Source organism: Lemur catta, chromosome 11 (assembly GCF_020740605.2).
Source record: "Lemur catta isolate mLemCat1 chromosome 11, mLemCat1.pri, whole genome shotgun sequence".
Classification (NCBI taxonomy): Eukaryota; Metazoa; Chordata; class Mammalia; order Primates; family Lemuridae; genus Lemur; species Lemur catta.
Genome location: NC_059138.1, coordinates 18,816,802 through 18,832,941, shown reverse-complemented (window position 1 = coordinate 18,832,941; position 16,140 = coordinate 18,816,802). Strand labels below are relative to the sequence as shown.

Below are 16,140 nucleotides of genomic sequence, written 5' to 3'. Positions count from 1 at the left end.
TTTTTCTCTCTCTTTTAAATTATAGACTTTATTTTTTAGAACAGTTTTAGATTTATGGAAATATGAGCAGGTAGTATAGAGAGTTCCCATATACCTCTGAACAGTTTCCCCTATTAGTATATTATATTACTATGACATATTTCTTCTTTACTACTATGCTGCTGTCTTAAAATTGGGAAGTTTTTGGAAGTGAATCTAAACCTCTACAGCTGCTGTCCGCCATCCCCAGGCCATGGACTGGTATGGGTCTGTGGCCTGTTAGGAACCAGGCCACACAGCAGGAGGTGAATGGTGGGCAACCCAGCAAAGCTGAGCCAGCAGAGCTTCATCTGTATTTACAGCTGCTCTCCATCACTGGCATCACCACATGCGCTCCACCTCCTGTCTGATCAGCGGCAGCATTAGGGTCTCGTAGGAGCATGAACTCTACTGTAAACTGTGCATGCGAGGGATCTAGGTTGTGAGCTCCTTATGAGAATCTAATGCCTGATGATCTGAGGTGGATCTGAGGCAGTGATGCTAGTGCTGAGGAGCAGCTGCAAATACAGATTATCATTAACAGAGAGGTTTGCCTGTATAATAAATGTAATGTGCTTGAATCATCTGGAACACTCTCCTCACCCGCCTTCCATGAAACCGGTCCCTGGGGCCGTCAAAAACGTTGGGGACCACTGCTCTACAGTGTATGTAAGTATAAGTGATTTTTGGGAAAGCTATAATTTTTATAGTATACTCTAACTTTCTATAGCTGTAGATATTTAAAATTGATTTGAGTCGATCCTTATTTTATATTTTGAATTATAGTTTTTTATTGTATACTTTTTTTGTGTCTCCTACATTTTATGTCATGTGCATTTTTAATGTATTAAAAATAGATTATAATCCCCTTGGACACAGATACCCATTCTTGTACCCGGGTGGTATTACTCTAGCAGTGTTCACACATAATGGAAACTCTGTTATAATTGATTGATTTTGTGTTATTACTGACAGCTATGTAGGAGGAAGATTATACATGATATCTTGAATGAAAGATGTGAAGGCTTTCCATAGAATTGTAAAATGTTAACAGTGGTGCTTCCTAGAGTTGTGCAATTCAACTGCCCTGATTAGAGCTGGAAGAAATTTGAGATTAAAGAATTCAGCCTTTCCTTTTACACTGCAGGTAAAGGGATTCAAATCCTGAGAGATTATGTGATGGAGTATCCAACCAGTTAGTGGTCAAGCTCCAAGGTCTTATGATTTCCAGTAGAAGTTGATTCTTTTCTAGATCCATTTTATCAGATCTCAACAAAAGGGCACTGGTTTTAGAAGAGTGGTTTTAAACTACGAAGGAAAATCAATACAAGATTGAATCCCTCTATACTCTTTTAAATACTCTGCTTGACTGACTCTTCTTCATTTAAAAATTAGAGGTGGCTTCTAAGTTATCAAAAACTTTCAATTTAAAATCGGCTGTATTTACTGGTAAGTATCCTGAGCAGCCATTATCAGAAAAAAAAATGTTAAATGCTCCATTTTTTGCCCAATTGCTGCTGTTCATTTTTAAGTATTCTTAGGAGCAGTAATTTGAAAGGTATTGCTAAGCAGCCTTAGGATTTGAGCATATTTAATCAAGAAAAATTTTTAATTTGCCGACTTGAACCCAAATTGTCCAATAAATTATCTTCTCATGATGAATTTTAATAGTTGTTCCTGACATTTAATTTGCAGTATGTATAGATATAGTACATTAGAAAATATGCAAAAATAGAGATATAACTAGGAAAAAGTTAAAACTATCTTTCATTTTTCAATTACCCATATATGTTTCACTATAAATTTTTGTATTATAGTTCTAAAAGAATTTAATTACTAACCCTTGCTTTGTAGTCTGTGTCTAAGACACTTAAAATGTTATTCATTTTTATTACCTTTAGTTTTTATCCAGCATTGGTAGGCATGAAAATGTATATTTTAAAATTAAATTAACCTGATGAAAATAGGAAGCCATTTTAATCCTCAACTCATCTCTTTCCTTTTTCAGTTCTTCGTGACCAGTTCTCAGTGATTATTTGCATTTTAAATGTATTTTAAAACAGCAGGTATTTAATTTAACCCTAGTAGATAAATTTTCTTTATTATTTGGCTTGCATAGTTTTGGTACTGAATTGTATCTTGTATAACTTTTTTCTTTGCTATTTATTTATTTATCTAGGTGATATTAATAGTATAAATGAAAGTCATGGGGTACTTAGAAGAGTGCTTTGGTTGCCAGAAGCAGAGATTTCTGGCAATTGGAACTAAAAAGCCATCAGTTTCTATTCTCTGTTCCCTGGTGTGCATTGTCTCTCAAGATATCTCTCTTCTGTTTCTACCTCTGTTACGTATGTATCATATTACTGACTGTTTTATTCTTTCTCTTAATCTCTTAATCTTACTTTGTGTGTCTTTTCTCTGTTTTGTTGTTTCTGTTTACTTATACATTTTTTGTCTTATAATTTTATTTTCATACTGGCCCGTCTCATCTCTTATCATAGGAGATAGCCTAGATTAGCTATCACTGAGATAGTTGTAAGGAAAAGTCATAGGTACAAAACATCATTGCCTATGATTGTGCCTTCAGCAGAGGCTGTGGGTGGGATATTTTCCCTTTTAGAAACCAGGGATGGTGAACTGGTATGATTGGTGTATGCAGTATGAGAGGTTAATGTCTCCTGCTTAGTACTGAGGATTAAAAAAAGGAAAGACTATCTGTATACCACTAGTGATGATAGGTTTTATAAGTCTTTGGAAAAAACACAAGGAAGGATAGTAATGACCATGTTTTGTCTACTGTGGTGATAGGCTCTCTTACTGTTGGTCGAGGGGCTGATGTTAATAGTCAGTGCCCTAAAGTTGTTTCTCATTTGCCTTGGAGGAGAGTGGAAATTGGTTGATGGAAGGAATATTGTGGGGGGAGAATTAAAAACAGTATAGAGTTGACTGTATGTTTTGAGATATGTACTGTCATTAAGCCTTTATTACCTTCTTTTTTGTATTTTTCTGTGTCTTTAAAAAGACGTAAAAGTTGATCCTGATTTGATCATCTGATGATAATGGAGTTAGTTTGCCACAAATGTGGGCAGTGTGTTGTCATGTGTTTTCTGCAATAATTATTTTTACTGCTTGTTTATTATAAAAGTCTGGACATTATGACAAATATAAGAAAATAAGTAAAATTATTTAATGATATTTGGCCTCATTTTAGGCTCCTATTTGTACTTGTTTTATATAATTTGATATAAATTGGTTCATACCGTAACCTACTTGTTCATATAATTGTATACACACATATAAAAGGGCTTTTTAACAATAATAGAATTATACATGCTTCTGTGTATCTTGTAGTGTAGAAATCCCTCCAAGTTCTTTATAATGTCAGTATAATATCCCATGATACATGTTCTATAATTTAATCATTTCCTTGCCATACAAAAAATGCTGCATTAAACATCTCTGTACATATGTCCTTATGTGCTGGTGGTTTTATTTTTGTGGGATAGATTTTGAAATGAGAGTGCTACATGAAAGACTATATACATTTTAAATAATAGTGGACACTACAAGTTTACTTTCCATAAGGGCTGGAGTAATACACTTGTTTACCTTTTTCCTTGATTTTCTGATAATTAGTGATTAATTTCTTCAAATTCATGGGTGAAAAAGGATATCTTACTGTTTTAATTTCTTTTTCCCTGACATGAACAAAACACAAGAATTTTGAGATGTTTTTTGTCATTGTTTATTGATCATTTGAATGACTCTTTGGTGACTTATATTCTGCTCTTTTTCCCTTCTGTTCATCTTATTCTTGTCAAGTATAATATTTTTCATATTTTAGAAATCTTTATTGGTCATATGAATTGGAAACATTTTTTTCCCAAACTATTGCTTGTCTCCTGTTTTTCTTTATGGTATGTTTTATAATATAAAATTTAAAACTTTTTATATAATCAGATAGCTATTTTTTCTTTTACAGATTCTGTGTTTCTTGGCAAAAGCTCAATACTTTAGGTTGTACATATTGGCCCCTACATTGTTCCCTAGGATTTTTATGTGTGTTTAAATCTTTAACTGGGATTAATTTGTATTAGATAAGGGTGAGCTTATTTTCTTCTGATGGATATTCAGTTGTGTAAGTATCATTTAATAAATGAACTGTCATTTCCCACTGAATTAAAATGTCACTTTAGTTTTAAATTTCCATTTACACTGGGCTCAATTTCTGGGTTTTTATTTGTTTCTCTGAGCTGTTGGTTTACTCCTATACCAAGCCTTTCTATTTTTAATTATACAGGATTTAAGGTGTTTTTAAAAAATATTTTTTATATTAAAATATTTTTTATAATTCTTTTAAAAAGTTTTTAGAAGTGAGATTATTTCCTCTCACTATTCTCTTTTATATATTTTCTTGGTTCTTTTTATATATTTATTTTCCCATTCAAACCTGTCATTTTGTATACTCTTCTGGTAAAACTTCCCATACCTCAGATAGTTAGCAGTTCAGCAGTCTTTGTGGCTTTTGTTATACCATTTCCCATATTGTTAGTTCCGTGTGGTCACCAGGAGATGCCTCTCAGCAACTAGATATCCCCAGCCAAGGGCAGGTTCTTCTCACCTTCAAGGCAGGTGAGCTCTCTTGAAACTCTAATGGGCTAGGGAGACTAGCAGATTGTCATAGCAATGCTTATGGAGTTGATGCTTTTCTCTTGGAGAGAGAGGTATTCATGGATCTCATGGTTCTTCTCTTGGGATTAAGTTTTGTCAGGATTCTTAAAGTTCTTATCTTGGCCTCTGTCTCCTGCTGGGCTCAGGAGAGGTACTTATTTGGCTGTGTTGAGACTGGAGATCAACAGGAATATATTTAAGCTTCCATCTTTCCAAATGCCCCTAGGCTTACCTCACTCCATTTCTGGTGTGTATTTTATTTCTTTTTTATTTTCGTTTTGACTTAGTTTGAGCTTTAAGTTACAGGTAAACAGTGGGGTTAATATAATGTATACTTTAGTGGATCCACTTTAATTGTTTTCTTTTTTGTGCTATTTATTCATATCATTATCAAATATTTATTAAGTAGCTTGTATATGACAACATTACATAGATGTTGCCATATAGATGAATATCACCCAGTCCTTGTCTTCTCAGCATTTTGCAAAAATTTTCACTTCTTTCTTCTTAAAATACTTTCTTCGCTTAGTATCCACACTTTCTAGGTTTTCATTTTCTTTAACTTTGGCTCTCTTCAGTCTCCTTTGCTTGATTCTTTTTTTCTGGACACCCTAAATGGTGGACCCCAACAGCTTAATCAGTCCTTAAGCTTCTCCTCTGTAGTTCTGTTTCATTCCCTAAAGTCATCTCACTCAGTGTCATGGCTTTAAATAGTATTGATATACTTGCCTTCTCTAAAGAATATATTTTATTCAGCCCTGGTATTTCCCTTGAATTTTGTTCACCTTCAAATATCCAACTGCCATATCTCCAATGGGCTATCTAATAGACATTTCAAAATTCATAAGACAAAAGCATAATGTAACTGTTTGCCCCCCTTGACTTTGCATTTAGTAGCCCATCTGCTCATTTTTTAGATTATGACACGGCTAGCTCCCTCATGTCATTCAAGCCTATTTCTCCTTTACTTTGTTTAAGGAATACCATTATTCCTTATCACTACCTCTCCACTACTTGACATTATACAGTTGTCTGTTTATTAATTTTCCAGGTACTGAGAGAGGTTAATATCCTATTTTTTTCTATCAATTTCTTTTCATATTTACTGTGGTTTTGCTTTATTTTTGTTTTGTTTGATTCATTTTACAATACACAAGTTATGTCATCATAGTCACTTGAACTCTTATTATATGGTTATTGTTTTCACCCAGTTATTAATACTTTTTGCCTTATATTTCCCCTAGTTTTACAGAGTTTGCATTTGTCTTATATATCTTTTATCTGTCATGAGTCCCCTTGTTATTGTATGTGTGCCTTTATGTAGATTTTAATGTGTCTACTTATTCACCGAATGCAAAGGATATTTTATTATGTTATGTTAGGCGACTTATGTGTATTGATGCTTGGTGTTAATATTACCATGTTATTTAAAATTTTTTGTTTTTAATGTTTTCTGCGTTTACTTAATCTGTTATTTCCTGCTTTTGCTATATGGTTTTTTGTTGTTGATTTTCTGTCTCAAATAATTTAGAAGGTATGTAATATGTTGTTATTTCTATCTTTGTTTAATTTTAAACTTTAAATAGTACTCTTAAATCTCTTTTTTCATTTTATCAACTTTAGAAACAGTATTCCTTTCTAGGAACTGTGAAAGATAAAGGAACTACCGCACTTACATGACATCTTATCTTCCCCTCCCCAAATTTATTATACTTTGTGATTTTTGTTGTTCCAGTTTGTCATAATGTATTGTGATACATTTACAGTTAAAATGTATTAGTCTTTTTTTCATGTTTTATAACATTCATATCCCTGTGATTTAAAAAAAAAATCCTGTTCTTTAGCTTTTAACTATACTGCAGTCTTTTCAAACACAGTTCATATCTTCGTTCTGTGTTTTGTAATTTATTCTTGGAAATAATATATTTTTCTTATGAAAGGAATATGTGTTAATTTTAGAAAATTTGAAAAAAATACAAAAAAGCACAAAGGAAAAAATCACTTGTAATCTCACCCTTGATAACTACATTAACAACTTAGTATATGTTCTTTGTCTTGTCTTCCTGTGTATGAATATTATATTACTTATAACACTTGATTCTTTGCAGACATTCTGTTAACTACTTTTCTTCTTTTCTTACTGTGTAGTGAAGATTTTCCTATGACATTAAAATCAGGCTGTAGAGTATATAATGATTATATAAGCATCTGTAATTTATAAATTGTGCTTTGATGAATGTAGATGATTTATATCCCCTAGATTACTTTTCAGGTAAAGTTTTAAGCAATGGAATAATTCTGAGGCTATATATTGTGGTCATCAAGAGCATGGGCTTTGTAGTCAGACTGCCTTGGGTTCAAATCTGAAGTATGTGTATTTAGGCAAATTAATTTATCTCTCTGTCTCAGTTTCTTAATCCATATACTTTGAAGATAACAGTTTATACATGAAAAGCACTTAGAACAGTGTCTGGGAGTCGGACACATTGTTATTGTCATGGTTGTTGTCATTACTGCCATCATTTTTGTTTAAAGGATATACATATTTGAAATGTTTTTGATATATTAAAATTTTCTGTTAAAAAAATTGAATTAGGTTATTAAGCATGAAATGTCTGATTTCCTTAAGTACTAAAATTGATATCTCTGACATTTCACTTTGACACCTTTTGTTTTATTTTTATTGTGAAAGTGCATCCTCAATCTTTCAAATGCATATTTTGGCTTGTGATTATCTTTCACATTTTTTAGAGCAATTTTTGTGAAATCATGGATAAGTAAAAAATGCATATTACTTTCGAATATGAGTTCGGTTGTGGAACCAGTGCAGGCCAGACAGGTTGAAGTATTAACCAAGTGTTTGGGAAGGATATGGCTAATAAACGCACAGTCCGTCGATGGTTTGGGAAGTTCCGTTCTGATGATGTTAATCTTGAAAATGAGCCACGTGGGCAACCTGAGTCTGAGGTTGATAATGATTAGCTGAAAGCTGTAGTGGAAGCGAATCCATCTCAACTTATGCGTGAATTAGCAGCAAGGTTTGATGTTATCATTCCAACAATATTGGACCATTTGAAACAAATCAACTAGGTAAAGAAGCTGGATAGATGGGTTCTGCGTGAATTAAAGGAACATCAGAAAAGAAATCGTCTTGAAGCTTGCCTTTCTTTGCTATCACGACATAAAGGCAAACCATTTCTACCCTGTATTGTTATGTGTGATGAAAAATGGAGTCTTTTTGACAATCTGAAGCATTTGGCACAATGGTTGGATAAAGATGAAGTGCCCGAAACACAGTTGAAAATCAAATACTCTTCAGAAAAAACTAATGGTGTCTGTTTGGTGGTCTCGTGCTGGTATTATCTACTACAGCTTCATGAAACCTGGTCAGTTGATTACAGTGAATGACTGCTGCAACCAGCTGGATGAAATGATGAGGATGCTTGCAATCAAGCAGCTGAGATTGGTCAATAGAGACAGCCCAATCCTCTTGCAAGACAATTGATGTCTCTGACTCTAATCTAGTACCACAGGGTTCATTCTGACCTCCCTTCTCTTGCTTATCTGTAACTTCCCGCTACGGAAGTGAGACAACCTGGCTCCCACATCTACCGCCCATTTACTTATTTGTTCAACCCCAGTATACATGTAACGCGTTTCAGAATTAACCCATGTTGCTGTGAAAAACAACTTTACCAAATTAAGCAGTGTTTATGTATAGTTCTGTTTGTCTTAAGCCTTATAGTTTCTAGTGAAAGCACCATCTTCTAAAGTTACTTATATCCGTTCCTTTTTTCACCCATAGTTCTGCTTTTCATGGTGTGCTTAAAAGGCTATCTTGCTCCAAAGATTGACTTTACATATATATTATGTATTTTATGTATGTTGTATGTTATATATAATGCATGCATAATATATGTGTATGGAATGTGGCAATATAGTATAACTGTATACAATATAATATGTATGTATATATATGTGGTATTTGATTTATTTTTAGGTATTTTATTGCTTTGTTTTTACCTTAAATTCTTAAATATATATAAATATATATATCTAAAGTTCATTTTGTCACTTAATGGGAAGTAGAACTTTTTTTTTTTAACCACAAGTTGCCTTATGAAAATATTTGCTTTTCTCCATTGTTGGAAATGCCACCTTTATCATATTTCAAAATTTTATATATACTAGAGGCTTTCTGTGTTGATGCTTCTGTTTTATTTCCTATTCTTATTCAAGTTCGAAACATTCTGTAACTTCATAATTTTAGCATCTGGTAGACTATTCCTCTTTTACCTATTCATGTTCACTTATTCTTTTAATTAATTGCTACAATCTCCTTTCCTTTATTTCAGGAACATTTTAGTGGATAAACCAAATGACCAGTCTTCAAGATGGTCTTCAGAGAGCAACTATCCTCCCCAGGTAAGATTATATGTAGCCCCTGATACTGTTTAGAAGTCATCATTTAAATTGGGGGCTTATTTAGCTGATATCATTTACCTGGAATCCGTTAATACTTTATTCAGTCTGTGAGATTGTGAGGTAAATTTTTATTTCTTCTTTTTTTGCTTAAATTTTGGAAGAATTTTTATTTCATAGGGAAATGCATTGTGGGGTGAAACATAGACTTTTACTTCTGTCTACTGAAACATTTAAAATCTAACTTGTATTTTTTCTGGAGTACTAATGATTTAAATTTAAAACTAAATTTCTTGATACTTTACAAGGAAAATGTTAACTAAGAAGAGCTGATTAGGGTCTGTTGTTGTGATGTGAGGAGAGGTTGTGACCTCTATTCCGTTCATACTCAAGTCATTCTGTGAATGTTTAAGGAAATGTTAGTAAATTGAACTTTGGGTCAATGATTGCCTTGTGGGGAAAATAAATTTAATATAATTTATTGGTTATTTTACTAAAATAGTACATTTAGATGACATCAAGACCATGAACTAAATTCCTTTTCCTTGACAAGTGGTGTCTAAGGTTGTCTGAATTTAAGAATAACATTCTTTCAGCATTAATGCTTACTATGTACTAGGCACACTTTTGTCCATATCCTTGAAGAAATTAATGCTCTGATAGGTAAAGCAGATGAGTAAACAAAGCTAACTCTATTTTTTTTTTATTCTAGTGTTCATGGAAACCTAGTCTCTACTTATTTTTTCCTTTTATATATATTTTTTGTTGTTTACATACCTGTTTGGATCACATAGTATTTACATGTTTTATTGCCAAATACGTGTCGAAATAATACATAATTTTTATATACAATATAAAGAATGAAACAAATAACCTGTTTACACTCATCAATAGTCTTTAGAAATGGAAAGTGACCGCAACCTTTTGAAGTCTCTTATGAGCTCCCTGTTATATCTCTCCTCTAACCTTTCTCCAGTAACTATTATTTCATGTTTTGTTGACCATTGTCTTATATATCTACAATATATAAATACACTGTGATTTAGTTTTTTGGGCTTTGACTTTCTATAAATATAAATTGATTCAATCATTTATAAATCTTGTGACTTCTTTTTTTTCATTAACATTATGATGTTATTAATGTTGTTACATATAACAGTAGTTTGTTCATTTTCACTGCTATACAGTATTCCTATGTATGAATGTGCCAACATGTATTATATTAATCTGTTTTGCTGTTGACAGGTTTATGACTTTTTTACAGTTTTTTGCTATTGTGAAACAGGCTACCTTGAACATTCTTGTATATTGTCTCCTGGTACACACATTTAAGAGTTTCTTTAGGGTATATACCTTGGAGTAGAATTGCTGAATCAAAGAGTAGTTATGTGTATATTCAGCTTTATCAGGTCATGCAAAACCGTTTTACAAAGTAGCTATGTAATTTATACTCTCACTGGCAATGTTACGAAAGTGTTACATCACATTTTCCTCATCACTTCTATGGCTGAATCAATTAACACTTAATGTAATAAGTACTAGAGTAGAAGTTATCCAAAGTTTTTAAAATTAAGAAGACCTAATTTATCATGGAAGTAACATGGAATCCATTTTTCTTTAGTATAATTATGACCCAAATGTAACTGGAGTTCCATGTGGCCAATCTCATTCTGACCAGAATTTTTGACAACATTCTGGTCAAAAAAAAAATAATTGAAAGCAATTGCAATTTTTACTTAGTTTTATGAGAAGCTGCCACGTTGAGAAGAATAGGTATAGTTTTAATATATAGATATGTAGGAAAGAGTCTTGCACTTGTAATAGTTGTGAGCTGTAATACTTATTTCTAATTTTTGATCTAAAAGTTCATAAAAGGGCTGAAATTAAAAAAAAATACACACACATACATAAAGCTTATGAAAGCTGGGACCCTAATGCAGTTCATTATCAGGATAAGGATGAAACAGAAGAAATCCCCACTCCCAAGGGACTGTGGGGAGAGTTGCATTGGCCCTGAGTAGGGGAAGGAAAAATGGAGAAGAAAACCCATCCCTGAGAAGTCAAAGCTGTGTGTTGGTCTTTGTTCACATTGGGTACTCAAATTCTCAATACCTGGCTGTCCGTGAAACTTCAAGGTATGATTTTAGTTTAAAGTGATTGTGGATGAATAGTGCTGTTAAGATTCTCAGCAGAAGCAAATGCTGATCTTCTCTGGAGATAGTTGCCTTCATTTATAGGCCTCACGTAGTCTCCACAAATCATTATTTAAGCAAAGTGAGTGGCATACACTCAGAGATAACTAAACATACCAGGAAACAAGATACATTAAGAACTAGCAAAAACAATAGACAGTGGAATCCTGCCAAAAATTTTAGATACTGGAATTAAAATTACTAAAAGGTACTGGAATTAAGTAAACTACTTATCATATTTAAGGAAATGAAAGATATCTGCAAGGATTAGGATACTACAAAGTGATCTAACAGATTTGAAAAAGAACCAAATAAAACCTCTAAAAATAAAATATAATAAAAATCAATTTTGACTAATCTTCCTACTAAGGACAAATAGAAAAGACCATATAGGAATGAAATGGGGGGTGGGGAGAAACAGGAAAAAAAAATATTTTTGAAGGTAGTGAATTGAAAACAAAGTAGTAAAAAGTGATGGGGCCAAGATTCAGGAGACTGAATCCAGATAGGGATTCAGAATGGAAATCCCTTTATGGGAATCCAGAGAGGAGAACCACTTTTGGTGCCATGTTTCCACTGAGTATCTCAATTCCTAAAGGAGTGCAAAGAGGTTGAGAAGCTGAACAACACTTTTGGTAAACTCTTGGGGCCAGGGAGATAAGGATTAGAAGCTGGAACCTGGAGTGTAGTACATGGTAGACTCCTCCTGCTCTGGGTTAGGACCATGAAGAGGTGTGAGGGTAAGCCAGAAATAGTCTGGCCTTCATAGAGATTAAAGCTCAGTTTCATATTATCTTAGTCCTTGAAACTGAATTAAAATAATCAAGAATTGGTAATATTCCGAATGGCACAAGGCCTGCAGCAGAAGATACATTTCTTCTGTAGGAAGCTAATATCCTAGGCATCTAATTATTTTTAGTTTTTCATATTTGGTGTCTATCAAATATAGCAGGGCTTACAGATAATGGGGGTTTTAGATACAGGTTTTAAAATAAATGCCCTTACTATGTTAAAGGGAAAAAGGAAATGAAAATTAACATTGAAAATTATGGCAGAGAACTGGAAATTATGAAAAAAAAAAAATCAATAAAATAAAAATGAAAAATACAGTACCCAAAATACAAATTGCACTTATAAGGATAAAATAACAATGTTTGTAAAAACACTTTCTGTAATGTAATATACTTTATGTAAAGTGGCAGTATTATTGACAGATATTGCTGAGAAAATAATTGTTGCCAATAATATGGCAGATACAAAAAATTATTCACTTTTTAGTTTATTCTAATAATAAGCTGCTCCCTGACCTACTTAAGAGGGTACTGATGATATATAAACTAGTTCTATTTAGTTTTGAATAAGGAGAAACCTTATTTCGTAGAGTGTTAGAAACTGTTTGTATTTCTCCATATTTGTTTTGAGTTCTTCAGAATTCTTATGATTATATGGTAATTGTAAGGATTAGGATGCATATAGTAGCTACTTTTCTGCCCTAAAACTATGACAAGTATTGTGGTTTCGTGTACAGTTGATTCTAGTTCTTCACAGCAGTTACATTCTGTGAAGTTCCCATAAATGGTGAATTAGCGAATACTGAACCATTGCTCTTTGGAGAATGCAGGGATAGGTTCCTGTGAGCCCTTGGTTACATCATTTTCATCAACTAATCAATATATAACCTTGTCTTATGTTTGTTTCTGTTTAAAGACACTTTAATACTATATATGTGTATATATAGTATATTGCATATACATTAAATATATACATTTAATTTATTTTCATTTAACTCAAAGCCTACAGCACTATATACTCCTATCAGAATGAAGTTTATTTAATGCATATGTTTTCTCCGTAAGGGACACCATGCCCTTCTTGTGCTTAGGAGCACTAGACAGCACTTCAGCATTATACTTGGGGACTGTTTTAAACAGCAAAATTACCAAAGGAAAACACACAAGAATGAAGAATGTAGCATTAAATAGACCTTGAAAAGGACACTTATTTATAGTGTGAGAGCTAAAACAAGAAGGCAGAACATTGCTGTTTTGACCTCAGCTAGGAGCATGTGCATTGGGTGATTAAAAATTTTTAACACCTTGTACATGTCCAGGAAGGATGTGAAAGTCTTGAGTGTTAATTTGGGGGTTACAAATAAATTTAATGAGTGGACTAGTTTTTAAATATGGAATCCACAAATCATGAGGATCAACTGTACCTTAACTAACAGTTCATTTACCATGTCTCCAACAGGTCTGAGAATCAAAAAGAAAGAAAGAAAGAAAGAAAGAGGCCTCTGAAGAAAGATTGTTGTGATAAAATTTTAGGATTAAGAATTTCTGAGGGCCTTTCCTAGAATCTACTTTGGGTATAGCGTTATTTTGTTTGGTTAGTTATTTCTTCACGTTTCAGGTACTAGAATCAACTGGTGCATGGGGGTCATAGCTGCAAAAGATTAACAGCAAGGTGACAACTGACAAGGTGTCATAAGAGAAGAGATAGAAAAATCTAAGTAGCAAGCAAAAATAAAATTATAACATTTGTGGGTCTGTAGTATAAGGATAGATAATACTGTATATTTCAGTAGTCTTTAGGGCACTGTTGTCCAATTATCATCTGCACTGTGTAATACACTAGTCACTAACTACATAGGGCTCTTGGGCACTTGAAGTGAGGCTAGTGCAACTGAGGAATGGAATTTTTATTTTATTTTAATTAATTTAAATAGCCCCTTGTGGCAAGTGGCTATGTATTAGACCACACAAGGCATCACTGGATTAGAATATGGTGTTTGATGTTCACAGTGCCTAACTGTCAGTAAGAAATGTTAATTATGTTTGGTATATACAGCTTAAAAGACAGGGAAGTTAATGGTGCAGGTTACCTAGAGAAAGGTGGAAATCAAACTCAAAGCCTCTCAGCCACTCCTTTCCCTTCCCAGAATGAGGGAAAACTGCATATGTGTATGCAAAAGTGTTGGGATATATGGCATTTTTGAGAATGGCATACCAGAGTAAATGATCCCTAAACACATCTCTCTAAATCTCAAGAATATAGATGTTAGGGTATAGATGAGGTGAATAGAACTCATTTTCCCTAGGAAAACCTTGTCTCCCCAAAGGCATGGAGCAAACCTTAGAAGTTACTTCTTGTATTGCTTAACTTCCTCAGTTTTCCCTGAGTCTTTGCTAGAATAAATAGGCTAACAATGATTTTTGGTTCTTGTCCTTATTTTTCTACTCATTGAGGTTTTGCCATTTATTATTTCACAGTTTCTGAGGGGCAGGGATCTGAGTCTTAGCTGGGTGGTTCTGGCTCAGGGTTTTTTGTGAGATTGCAATCAGTGTGTCAGCCAGGATGGCAGTTACTTGAAGGCTTGACTGAAGCTGGAGGACCTACTTTTATGCCTTTGGCAGGAGACTTCAGTTCCTTTTTGTCTGTTGGCAGGAGGCCTCATTACTTTCCCACATAGGCCTCTGTATAAGGTGTTTGTGTTTCCTCATGACATGGTAGCTGACTTCCTCTAGGGCAAGTGATCTAAGAGCTGAAGAGACAGAAGCATTTATATAACCTGGCCTGAGGCCTGTTCAATTTCTCAGCCTTTTTTTTTTTTTATTGTGTTGCTCTATTTTCACATTCACCTATTTCCTGTGTCGTGTCCATTTGGTCTATCCAGTGACTTTTATTTCAGGAAATTTTTTTTTTCTACTTTTAGAATTTTCATTTGTTTCTTTTGTTTCTGATTCTCTGCTGAGTTTTCATTCATTGAAAACATTTTAACTTCATTGATGATAGTAATATAATAGTTGCCTTAAAACCCTTCTTTGTTCTAACGTCTGGTTTGTTTGGGATTGGACAGGAATGATTTCCTTTTCTCTTGAGAATGTATTCCATTTTTATGATTCATCGTATGTTGGGTAATTTTGGATTATATCTTGGACATTGTGAATGTTAGCTGTAGAGCTTCTGGATTCTGTTATTTTTCTGCAATGAGTGTTGCTTTCTTTGTTAAGATAGGTAATTTTCTTCTTGGGTGACAGCTCTTTCTCAGGTTAGGTGTTTTGTCTTTAGCAGCTGCTTTCAGTCTGTTCTCTGCATATATGAGATCAGAGATATGGGTAGCCAGAGTTTGGCGATTCCGTCCCTGGCTCTTTCCCTTCTGGGATTCTCCCACTCTATTCAGCCTTCATGGTTTCCCAACTTTACTCTCCTGGTTCCTAGGCCAGAAAGATTGTAGGTTTTTCTGCATTTGCTCCTGCCGCTGCCGCTGTGTCTGCTCTAGAGTGCACTTAGAATAGCCCTATACTAAAAGCTTTGGAAGTGGGAACTTACTTTATAATTCCATGGCTTCTCTTCTTTTTCAAGTGGGTGTGCACTTCTCACCAGAGTTTACTTTTTTCACTCAAGTATTCTGAATCTTCAGGTATTTGCTTTTTGTATTATCTCAAGGTTTTCAAGTTGTTTTCTTTTTTGGTCTGTAGGCTGGGAGACATTTAAAGGAATAACAATACCCATTGCTTCAGGGATTTGGGAAGAAGGGTACCTGTACATCCTGATGAAAATCTGAATTGTTACAGGCTTTTTGAAATGTAGTTGGCAAGGCCTATTAATGTGGAAAGTATGCTTGTTTTACCTGGTCCTTCCTAGGACTCTACCTTTTAAATGTATCAGTATGTTAGGATGTTAGATGTTATACGAATATTTAATATAGTAGTTTTTGACTGATGTAAGTTTGGGGGAAAAAAGAATACCTATTTACATGAGAATGCTAGAATACATTTTTCAGGGAATATTGCCAGCCATTTAAATAAAATAAACTGCAGTATTTAAGTTAGAAAGA

The 16,140-nt window shown here is 33.7% G+C and overlaps 1 protein-coding gene across 3 annotated transcripts in view; it reads left to right on the top strand.

The window, feature by feature from the left end:
* Positions 1–16,140, top strand: part of MKLN1 (muskelin 1) — a 264,096-nt gene that overhangs the window by 162,724 nt on the left and 85,232 nt on the right. For all 3 annotated transcript variants that reach the window (XM_045565477.1, XM_045565479.1, XM_045565476.1), the window contains one exon: positions 9,045–9,114. In XM_045565477.1, coding sequence (XP_045421433.1) covers positions 9,045–9,114 — 70 coding nt within the window. The remainder of the gene's footprint in view (positions 1–9,044; positions 9,115–16,140) is intronic.